Source organism: Mesocricetus auratus, unplaced genomic scaffold, assembly GCF_017639785.1.
Source record: "Mesocricetus auratus isolate SY011 unplaced genomic scaffold, BCM_Maur_2.0 Super-Scaffold_100014, whole genome shotgun sequence".
Classification (NCBI taxonomy): Eukaryota; Metazoa; Chordata; class Mammalia; order Rodentia; family Cricetidae; genus Mesocricetus; species Mesocricetus auratus.
In genome coordinates, this window is record NW_024429197.1 from 51393666 (window position 1) to 51405754 (window position 12089).

Here is a 12089-nt window from a genome sequence, read left to right on the forward strand (position 1 = left end):
CAAATAGCAATCATGCATAACTAAGCTAAGCAGCTAGTACCGGGCACTGGATCTGTCAGAGAGACCAGCCCCAGCCCTGTGGGCAAAGCTGCCGTTCTCCTGAAGTCTGGAACCAGGGAGTTCTTCCTGTGAGAATACATCTGCTGTTCAAACGTATCGCATCTTATTTTCCTGATCTAAACTGTCAGCAGTAAAAGCAGAAAGATCAGACTTGGCAAGCCCAGGCGGATTTTGCCACACCGCATATGTAGAAGGTGTTAAATGGCAGCAGAAGGCAAACTGCGGGTGTCTCACCCTGTCTGTTTCTGACGTCCCTGGAGCCCGCGATGCTAGGGTGTCTTGCCGTCATCAGTCAAACCGGTATACTGCTATTCTAAATTAATTATTCCCCCCGTGGAGCTCTGTCTCTTTCTCTCTGGAAAGACCGAAAGAAGGGCTGGGGAGATGGCTCAGCAGTTAAGAGCTGCTCTTCTAAGAGGGCCTGTGTTCAATTCCCATGTCTATAACTCTAGTCCCCAGGGACCCAACACCTTCTGGCTTTAATAGGTACCAGACACACACAAGGTGTACAGACAGACATGCGGGCAGAACACCTGTGCTCGTAAACAAATAAATGAGAAGAAGGGAGAGAGGGAAGGAAAGGAAAGGAAAGGAAAGGAAAGGAAAGGAAAGGAAAGGAAAGGAAAGGAAAGGAAAAGAAAAGAAAGGAAGGAGTGAAGGGAGGAGGGAAAGAAGTAAAGGAAGGAAGGAAGGAAGGAAGGGAGGGAGGGAGGGAGGGAGGGAGGGAGGGAGGGAGGGAGGGAGGAAGGAAGGAAGGAAGGAAGGAAGGAAGGGAGGGAGGGAGGGAGGGAGGGAGGGAGGGAGGGAGGGAGGGAGGGAGGGAGGGAAGGAGGGAGGGAGGGAGGAAGGAAGGAAGGAAGGAAGGAAGGAAGGAAGGAAGGAAGGAAGGAAGGAAGGGATGAAGGAAGGGTAGGTGGGTGGGTGGGTTCCCAAAGGAAGCCGGTATGTCCACTTAAGTATGGTGAATTTCTCTAAGAACTACTGTAAGATGAACTGGATTGTCTTGTTTTAATCATGGGCCTCTGCACCTTGAGTTAAGGAGTTCTGGCCTGTGCTGGAGTTTCCGCTGCAAACCGAGAAGATGTGCAGGTACCAGACTGCAGTAGAAGGGGTTGGAGAATGGAGGGGGACAGAAAAAGTAGGAACTCGAGTGAGTGCCAATCCTTATACACAGGAAACCCAGGTGGCAACAGATGACATTTAAAAAGGCACAAAATAGTCACTGCTACAGATTAAGTTTCAACAAATCTAATGACTTTTACTTTATATCAAGGAAAATCATTGGGTGAAATGCTGCCTCATCCGCAGAAAGGGTTTTTTGTTAGTCTGTGAGTTTTAAACCAGTTTGCAGAGACATACTCCAGATCCGAGCCTTAATAAGCTGCCTGAGACAAGACCTGGCCACCTGTTAGGAAATACTTGGCTTAACTGTTGTCGAGTCCCTGGGTGTGCAGCCCGCTTTGTCAATAGTGACATTCATCTCTTAGCTCTCTCCAAGGACCCAGGTGATGGAAACCGAGACAGAAACCCAGATCCTCTTTGCCTGAGCTACATCTCCATCTGATGGCTGGAAAGGGTCACGGAATAAGGTTCCAGAAGCAGAGCAAGCTCCCCGATGGACTAGCAAGCATCAACTCCCCCATCTCAGTAGGGGCCCTAGCTCTCGTGAAACACTGCAGTAAAAACCTGCTCCAAGGCTATTAGTTTGTAAACTTCAAATATCCCTGAGTTTCAATAGCTATCGCTTCCAAAGATGGCAACATGATCTGTTAGTGCTGCTGAACTTTGGAAAGCCGAGGCTTCTGCCATGTGCCTCTGGGCTTTCCCTCTTTCTTGCCCGCTCCCCAAAAGTAGACCGAGGACTGAGTTTGAAACAACAATTCAAGCTCCTCCTCACCAACCCACTAGCACCCCTTTCTCTGTTGTTTATAGTAATGGCACCCTATCCACAAACCCCCAGAGAGCGAGCCTTGCACTGGGGAACAGATACACTGTCCTGTGCTGGATGTCCACGTGCTACCTAGGGAGAGGATCAGAAAAATATTTGGAAGTGTCTCTGATGAACTCTGTGACAGGGCAGATAGCAGTGAAAGAGATCCCTGAAAGCTACGATGCCTAAGATGGAATCTGGCAGAATAAGAAAAACCACTTAGTGCGGAGCGCTGGGAGCCAGAGCACTGTGAAAACCGGACTCCAGTGAAGATGCCAGAGCCAACGGCAGCCCAGGAGGCTTAGCATTCAAAGGGAGAGTCAAAAGGTGTTGACACTGATGGGGTGTTAGCCCTGGGGCCTCTGGGAAGAGGGACCAGAAGGATTCTGAGGATCACTGACATTTGAAGAGGTCCCTTAGGGGTTGGGAAAATTAAAGGTGATTTTGAGGATGGGGTAAGGGAAGCCAAATGCCACAGAGAAAGAGGGTCATATGGAGGAAAAAAACAAGCAAGGCTGTGTTCCCTGGAGGGATGCTGGCAGACAGCAGGTGAACAAAGGAAGCTAAGGACACAGGCCCCAGCATAGCCAGCTCTTACAAGTGAGGTGCCTGCAAGGGGACTGACTGCCAGAGGCCAGTGCCAGCAGGGAGTGAGGGCCCGAGAGGGACTGTATCGTGACCTTGAACTTGAGAGAAGAGGAAGATACTGAAGATGATACAGTGTCTGTTAGAGCAAGTCTGTAAACTGGCAACATTAAAACACAAATGTCAGTATTAAATACCAACATTTGTAAAACGCTGGCAATATTTCAATGTGTTTACAACCAACATTTGTAAAACGCTGGCAATATTTCAATGTGTTTACAAAAGTGTGCTCATGTTTCCCAGGATGAGGTAACCAGCTCAGGGATCTAATATGATAAATTCACATTGGACAGATGTGTTTTCTCATTCATTACAGATCTACTCATATGATCATACCAATAAATGTAATGACAATTGAATTATGTTGAACACTTCTACTATGGAGTTCATTCAGTATTGACTAAAGACAGTTTACAGTGTAGTTTAAATTCATTAATGTCAATGCAGTGTAACAGATTGTTCGCATGATGATTCTCAGAATGAGGGAAATAATTCAGGTGCTGTATTTCAAAAACAGATTTAGGGATGAATAAAATTCTAAGTTTGTTTAAGATAAAATTATTAGTCTTTAAATGTTAAAACGTATCTAACATTTTTCTTTAAAGAGTACAAATCGAGCCAGTGCCTTTTAAGAAATTACTGTTTCTCACAGATTGTAGAACGATCCATTCGTCCATCCTAGCTGTTAAGGTAGCCTCTGTGCCAAGGGACCTTTTCATTTTTATTCCCTGAGCTTCCACGCATCCCCTGCTGACTGTCAAGAAGGCCTCCACTGTTAGAGCAGGAACCTGAAGTCCTTGTGACTAATCCAGGATGAATGTTCCAGGGGTACCAGATGAGCCCACCAGAGGCTACCGACTACATAGATTTGCAAGGCTAACTTGAGAGGAAGCTTCTCGGGACTGCCGATTTTGTACAGGGAGGGTTTCTTTGCAATATGCACCTGGTGAACCTGGAATTGATGCTTTTAACCTCTGTTGAGGGACAGAGGATGTCTGGGAGAAGGCCCCTTCTCAGTGAAGTCTGCCCTCTAGTGGTGGAAATTGGTATGTGTCTAGAAAGCTGACACAAGGCCATGCTTCTGAACAAGTGGAGGTGGGTACCCACAGGGAAACCTTCCGGTTAGTCCCTCATAAGTGAGGAGCCACTTAGGCAGGGCCCAGACTTTTCTCCCTGGGTCTTCACAACACCCCCCAAACCTTCTCTTCTGTCCCAAAGACTCTTTGGGGGGCTGGCCCTGGAAATTCAGAGAACGGGAAAACAAATGGATGAGCCCTGCCCTTCACTGGACTGAGTACTCACTGTACCCCAGTTATTTCCTAGCTGTCACTAGAAAGTTCTCGGCTTGGGACGTCTCTCTGTTCCAGCACAGCTGTAACCTTGGGAGGTTCCGAGAGGCCAGAGGCTAGGTTATGATCAATAGGAAGGAAGTCTAAGTCTAGCCTTATCTACTTGCCTGGAGACCATAAGCACAAGGCTTATTGAGTTCTTCTGAGTGCTGAGAATTCAGCAAGAGGGAACAATGGTAAAAGGTTCCGCCCACACCCAGCTTTTCCGCCCATAGAAAACAATATGTGAACATCAGTAATAACAATAATGGGAATAGCTGCTTCTGAGGAAGTAAGCTGGGATAAGAAATGCTAGGGAAGGTTTGCTCGGGTGGCCAGGGTGAGACAATGACGTTTGGACAGAAACAAGAAGAAGATGAAGCGGTGAGCCTCTGGTTTGGGAGAGGGGAGGGGCAGGGAGGGGTTGCACAGGAGCGGGTCAGCTAGTGTCATGACCCAAAGGTAAAGAATGCCCAGTGTTCTCAAGAAACAGGGAAGGGGCTAGCCTGGACAGAGCAGAGCAATAAGGGAATGGGGGCAAGGGGCTAGCCTGGGTGGAGCAGAACAAGAAGGGTGTGGGGACAAGGGGCTAGCCTGGGTGGAGCAGAGCAAGAAGAGTGTTGGGACAAGGGGCTAGCCTGGGTGGAGCAGAGCAAGGGCAGTGTGGGGACCAGGTCTAGGTGGTCAGGGATCAGAGAGCATCCTGCAGGCAACTGTAAGGACCTGAACACTCACTCTGACCTTGAGATCCACTGCAGACCTTTCAACCAAGAAAGGGCTACTATGACCCAATGTATCTATCCCTGGGGGTGCTGGAATGATGGAGAGTGAGGGGAGGAGGGACACACCAGCTGGCTGAATTGGTACTTGGTGAGACTCAGGAAGTGAGGGCTGGAGGGAGAAGTGGGCTGAATAATGTGAAAACAGAAAAACCCCAATTGGCTGTAAGAGAGAGAGGCTCTTGGGACAGCCGGTGGCACCACGGCAGCTCTGTCAAAGTCTTGTCAGAATGAGTAGGGCCTGTCTGCCCGATTCCAGACGGAGTTTTCACAAGGAGAGACAAAGAAGCCGTAGATGGGCGTGAGGGAACAGGAGCTCGGTTGCCCTTTTACCTTCGAAGCTACCTGCCAAGCCCCGAACTTCAAAGAAAGAGACAGGAAAGGCAGACTTGGAAACACAGAAATAGACTTGAAAAGACTTGTTGTCAAGTTTTCTCTCCCCCTACTCCCCTCTCTCATTTTTTTCCTCTAAGTGACTGGCTCCCCTTACATCTGTCTCTCTGTGCCTTCCCTCCCCATCCCCACCCCACCCCCCTCACCCCGCCCCCCACCCCGTATAGCTGAGGCTCAGACTGCGGTCTGGGTCTGATCGCAAACCCACAGGGTCCCCTTTGACACTTGCCTATTACAGGCTTGGTGGGACTTCCAATGGGTTGTTTTAACTAATTAACGGCAGGACAGAAGCCAAGTCTGCTCCCCTCGAGTGAACAGACCTCTGGGTGGTTTCCCAGCGGGACATGGGGCTTCAGTTTTAGCTTGAAGAGAGCCAGCCAAGGATCTGGGTGGCTGTGTTTCTCGATCTGTTCTCATTCCCCAGCAGCCCTCAGCTCCCATCTCTCTTTTCCATCCAAGCTCCCTGACCACCCCCTCACACACCCTCCTGTGAGGACACTCAGCTGGTACTCTTGCACATCTCAGATCAAACCAAACCATACTAAAATTGTGTACCAGGTTTGACGTAGGTGCCTCACGATGCCATCCCAGTTTGCTATTTCCGAGGCTTCTAAGTATACAAATATCTGTAGCTATATAAAAAGACAACACCTTCAGGGTTTGCACCACAGCGGGGGCTATTTTTAAGGCTGCTTTGAATTGGGCTAAAAAAAATTCACTCCGTGGCTCACCTTGAAAATATTCAAAGGTGTCTCGATTCTTTCTTGCCAGACACAAAGCCTCAGTTTCTCATGCCTATCCCTCTGTGCCCCAACCTAAATGTGGGCCTAACACTTAAGGTGATTTTTAGAGGATTCCCTGAAACTCCAGCACCAATCCAAGGCACTGAACCAAGCATACCTTACCTTAGCGGGCTCTGTGCGTGCTAAAGGTGGGCCTTGCTAGAAAACACTAAGCTTCTAGAGGAAATCGTTTAAAGGGTACCATCAGCAGCATTCCGAATGAGAATAGTCAGCAGGTCAGAACAGTGGGAATAAAGCATGGTCAGGGGGCCAGTATGAAGGAAAGAAACTGAAGAGTCCCGTGCCAGCCTGGGCAGTTCTGTTGGGCTGTGTGTGCAACTAAGCCCCAAGAGAAAAAGGCAACAGAGCAGGCCCTTCTTTTAATAGCACAGAAAACCAGGAGACCCACTGCAGCCGGGGAAATAGTGGCACGTAAGCGACACGCGTGATTAAGACACTCGACACGCGTGATTAAGACACCCCAGCCCCACCATCCTTTCCCCTCTCTGCCAAAGCTGTTGCCGAATCTGAGAAAAATCACACCGGGTATGGCCAACTCAGTGTTGAAAGATCTTCCACGGCAAAGCAAGAGGTTACGACTGGACATGTCTGTGGGTCCATTTTTTAAATCATGTCTGTCTGGCACATACGTAAGCCGCGGAAGGAACTTGCGAGCACGGGAATCCATGAGAGCCGCTCTTCGGTGCCTCTTCTCAGCTGTGGTTCCTAACTTGAGGGGATCATTTGGGCTAGGTTAGCCCTCACAGGCTTGCTTTTGCCACACCCCTCTCTGCTCTCTCACTGTGCTACGCGCAGTTTTAAAGCAAGTTTGATCTGTTTTTCATTCCATAGACCTACACAGTGATCTAAGGTCAAAGGTGGACCCCACACATACCATAGCAGAGAGATTTTTGTCGGCAGAAACGCCAATGAAGTGGCAGAGCCCCCTTTGGCCTCCCCTGGGCACAAAACACAGGATCAGGGACCTTCTTGAGCTCTTCTCTCATGCAGAGGAACCCCTTGAGGCTTAAGGTTGCAGGGTCCTAAAGGACACCTTCCCCATCTGCTTAGGGTTCAGAGAAGGCTCCAGCCAGCAGCCAGGAAGGAAAGTGGTGGGCAGCCAGGACATGCCCGGCAGCCGCGTGTGGGCCACCACCAGGCAGTCACACCCCTACCTCTCTCCTTCATATTCTTCTTTTTTCTTTTCCTTTCCATGCTCTCTTTTACTGCCCCCCTCTCTCCTAGTCCCCACAGTGTCTTTCCTTCCCCCCTTCTTGCCGTGGAGGTTAAATAGAAACAAGTTCCCCACCTTCCAGAATGAGCACCCGCCCAGCGCCTCATTCTTCCCAGTCCTCGTGGTCTGAGTCAGTGGCACTGATTTATTCTGGCTCCATCCCTCATCATCTGGTCCTTTTGCTTGGGACCAAGGGGAAGCAGAGCATCGTGACAGTGGAAGCCTGTGGCCAAGGCTGCTCACTTCATAGCGCCAGGAAACAAAGAGAAGTAAGAGGCAAAAGCTAGGATCTAGCTGTTCCCTGGAAAAGCGTGTCTTCCTCCAGCGACATCTTGCCAGCCCCAGTGCCGCCGCCACCCTCACTGATCCACAGATGAGTAAGCCAGAGTCCTCACAACCTGTTCTCTCTGAAAATGTGCTCAAAGACACAGTGGGTGACGGGGAGACCAGTCACCTCCACACCGCTTACCCAGTCAAACTCACCATCAAACTTAGCTATCCCCCAGCCCAAGCCACATTCTAACCTGTTTCTCATTGTCCCCCTGATGCCTTTGAGAGCACAGTTGTGCAGCACACTCATTGCCTAGACGGATGCCTTTGTATAGGAAAGGCAGATACGGGCTGGCAAGACGGCTTCGCGGGTGAAGGTGCAGACCACCAAGCCTGACAACCTGACTACCATCTCCGGGACCCACATGGTAGAAAGAGAGAACTAATTCCCATGAGTTGTCCTCTGATCCCCACATGTATGCCTTAGCATGCATATGCCCTCTCCAATTTAAAAAAAATGTTTTAAAAATGCAATGGGTTGGGCTGCTTTTCCAGAGGACCTGGGTTCAAATCCAGCACCCACGTGGCAGTTCACAACTGTCTGTAATCCCAGTTCCAAGGGACCCAACACCCTCATACAGACAAACCAATGTACATGAAATAAAAATAAATAAATCATTTTTTTAAAAATGCAGCGGGTTGAAACTATAAATTTAAATTTGTGAGTTTATAATGTTGCTCAAAACACACTTTTTGAAAAAGGGAGATTTAGGTTAGTAGCTGATGAAGCTGTGAGCAAAAGCGACCCCATCCTGTTTCACCTTCACCTAGGCACTTGTGTGTCCTATCACTCTGAGCCTGTCATAGAAGTTGTCATTGGAACCTGCCACGATTCCAGTCCACGGCAAAGGGAGAGGCCTGGGTGCTCGCCTGCCATGCCCGCCCTCTCCAAGAGAAATATTTTCATTTGGTTTGCTTCTCACTTGAAGAGTAGAATAAGACCCCCAATAATATGCTGCTAGGTAACACAGCCGACAAAAGAAAAGTCTAGTAGAAAATTGTGGGGCTGAGGATATTTTTGAGGAACTCATCATGCTGGAATCTAGGCAGTAATCAGTCAGTTTAAAACGAGACTCTTTTGTACCTTGAATGTTGCCAGGGAAGAAAATCAAAGGTTAAAAGAGAGGTGTGCTTAGGGCTACACTTTGCATGCCTATTCTGTGTGCTTACCGCATGCATTTACCCGTTAATTACATGAAGGAGGAATGAGGCGCTACACTGTGGCACAGCTGTTTACAGTGATTGCTTTGAGCATGGTATGTTTCTTTCCAGCGTCTTTCCCAAAGTGTCTCATCACCAACATGCTCAGTTGATCATTCTTTGCCCTAAATCCCCAAATGGAATCAGTCGCCACCTTGATGCTTTAATTGCAGCTGACTCGGCTTATCTGGAGAGCTCTGGTGTCTGTCCCTGACTCCCTTGGAAGCTGCAATAATGACAAATGCTTGAAAACCAAAGTCAAGTCAAAAGATTGCTGGGCTTGGCTTTCCTCCCCAACCATTGTCCAAAGCAAATCTGGGATGAGCATCTAATTCCAAAGCAACTGTGGATCTTCAGCCTCGTTGGGGATCTCAGCAGTGGGGGGGTGGGTGAGAGGGGGCATGCTTGGTGTGTTCATGCATCTATGAGCACCTGGGAGGGGAGGAAGAGGTCTAAGTCACGCCTCTCCCCTACGGTTCAGCAGCTTGCAGCTCTCTGAGAACTGGGCTGAAGTGTCCACCCAGGTAAGAAAGCGCCCTCCATACAGGTTGAAAGACATTTGGGTGGGATGGGGGGGGTCACCGCTGTAGTGAAAGCTTAGTGGAGAGGTCACAGCCCTGCTCTGGCAATCCTCCCCCCCCACTCCATCTCTCTCCTGACACTTTCTCTTGCTTCAGGGAGATTCAGAGAAAAAGCTTCAATTCTCCACAAGATTGCCAAGAAGAAATGCCAGGTGGATGAGAACGAGAGGCAGAACGGGGCTGCCAATCATGTGGGTGAGTGAGAGGTATCCGTCCCTTGTCCTTCCATGGTGGGTAAGCAGGGGGTGGGGCTACAGAAATCTCCGTGGGTAAGCTGGCAGGGGCGACACAGAAAGGCAGAACGCAGTGTGAGCGCCCCCGACCCAGTGTCAGTGCAGGCCCTTACTAAACAATGAAATAAGCCCCTCTCCTGCACCTGGGACAGGGCAGGAATGGGCATGTATGTCACCAATAACACTAAGAGAAGTCCATGGGCAACAGTAATTCTAACCAAATCTCCAGGCATTCTGATCAAGAGGTGGCAGGCACTTGGTTTCAGAAAGCAACAAAAAAGAGAAACACACCCAAGTCATTAATGTTAAGCCAGCGGTGGGGGGGGGGGGCTGCTTCTGTACCCTTAACTGGTGACTAAACTGTATTTCTATGATACGCTCGCTGCATCCCCACCACCAAACTACCGCTCACTCACCCCAACGGGGTCCTTTTGAGACAGTGCCATTTTATCTTGCTCAAAAATTCAACAGTCTGGGGGCCTGGGGAAATGAAGCAGCAGATAACAGTGCTTGCTGCCCAAGTGTGTGGACCTAAATTCTCAGCACTCACATAAATGCTCGATGGGAGTGGTGGCCCCACCTGTAAACCCAGCGTTTAGGAGCCAGAAGATCCCCAGGACAAGATAGATAGCTATACTAGACAAATTAGCAAACTCTGGGTTCCCCCAAGAAACCCTGCCTCAGTAAATAAAGTGGATATCAACCTCTGGCCTCCATACACATGTGCACAGGTGTACAGCCCCCCACACACACACACACACATGCGGGAACACATGTACACGTGTCCTCACACCACACACATATACACAAGTTAAAAAAAATAAAGTTAGGCAAAATCAGCTTAGGTCTGTCTTGGCTGACTTTTCTAGAACTCCTGTGTGACCAGATTGTGACATTCAGGCATCTTATTTTAACTTGGGGCATCATGTTCCCTTTCTCCTGTCTGAAACTATAATATAGCTCTCAATTCTAAATTCAGACTAAATTTAGCCTAATCTGGATCCATGCTGTAAATGAAGCTATTGCCCAAGTGACTAAAATTATCTACAGACAAATCTCAACAGTTTTGCCCTCAAAATACTCCGTAGACAACTTCCTGCCTCTCTTACCATCCTGAATTCTAGCCCAGGCAAAATTTTCAGCCAGAGAACAGATAGGAGTCAACTGAATGTCTATGGAGAAAGTGGACCCAGATCTGTTCAAATGTTGACTAGGATTGGGATATGAATTGCAGGTTTTTGCCTGATCCTCTCTGCACCCCTGAACCTGGACACATTTTTTATATGGAGCAGAGTGTTGATTTTGTGTTGTAAGGTCATCGGGGAACGTTATTGCCTGATTTTAATCTGCATGTGCACTCTGGGTTCAAGTACAAAGGCTACTTTTTCTGTTCCACTTGTTGGTTTTTCTTTTGTGGGATGAAGCAGCTTGGAACAGAAGATTTATGTGTCTGGGTTCATTCCCAGACCTCCTCTTGCAGACCGGTGACTGGAGGCTTAGATTTAATCACCCATGACATATAACTCCAAGGAACCCCACTGCTGATGGGGCCAGGCAAGGATGTGGTAACCAAACAGGGTGTGTATGGAAATCTATGCTTTCCAAAGGAACCCCGGGATTTATTTTCATATTTTCTGTAACAAAATGAAAACTGTGGTTTAAAAGCACACTCATGTCAGAGGCTATGACTATGACATAAGTTCTTATTTGTCTGTGTGTATCCTGGAACATCTAAAACCCCTTTGAATCCTATGATTATGGGCTCGAGTCTGGCCTTAGCAATCTGCTACTGAGTGTCTATGAGGTCTTTCGTGTCCCCCACGAAACTAATATGCTTTAGTATAAATAACTGAATGAAACATACTGAGATAACTCAGCATGGCTTCAGGCAACGGAGCATCCCACACTACCGACACTATGAATCATGGGTGGATCAGGGAAACCCAAATCCCTACACTTTCCTTACCACCGTCTACGCCTCAGGACACCACAATTGAATTCATGATCATTCCCCTAGTATTTCCAGTATTTGACTTCTTCAAGACAAACATTTTCATGGAGTTCTTTTTGTTGGGGGCAGATAATAGTATCTCACTACATAACCCAGGCTGGTCTTGAACTCTTAAACTTGTGGCTATCCTCCTACATCTACCTACCAAGTGCTGAGATTTTGGGCATGTACCACTATGTTCAGCCCCACATAACTGTCTATTTTCTTATGCACTAATGACAGAAATACTTGGTTCTTCTGAAATTTCTGGGGGGGGGAACCTTCTGTTCTTCTATGAGCATCCTGTGATTGCTCACATCTGGCACAGATGAGCAGACTGCCGTCCTGACTCCTGACTCAGCACCATCGCCTCCTGGCCCTGAGCAGAGTTGGTGCCGTGCCTTCCTTTTTCTTTACTTAAAAGATGTGTATTCATTCTTACGTGTCTACATGCGCCCCACATAGACACAGGTGCCCAAGGAGGCCAGAGTGGAGTGTTGGACCACTTAGAACTGTGGCTAATGGCTGCTGTGGTCCACAACGTAGTTGCAGGGAACTGAGCTCAGTTCTCTGGGAGAGTAAGAAGTGCTCTTTGACTGCTGAG

General features: G+C 48.4%; 1 protein-coding gene across 3 annotated transcripts in view; it reads left to right on the forward strand.

The window, feature by feature from the left end:
• Slc24a2 (solute carrier family 24 member 2) overlaps positions 1-12089 on the forward strand; it is a 240248-nt gene that overhangs the window by 187642 nt on the left and 40517 nt on the right. For all 3 annotated transcript variants that reach the window (XM_040757185.1, XM_040757187.1, XM_040757186.1), the window contains one exon: positions 9359-9457. In XM_040757185.1, the coding sequence (XP_040613119.1) occupies positions 9359-9457 (99 nt within the window). The remainder of the gene's footprint in view (positions 1-9358; positions 9458-12089) is intronic.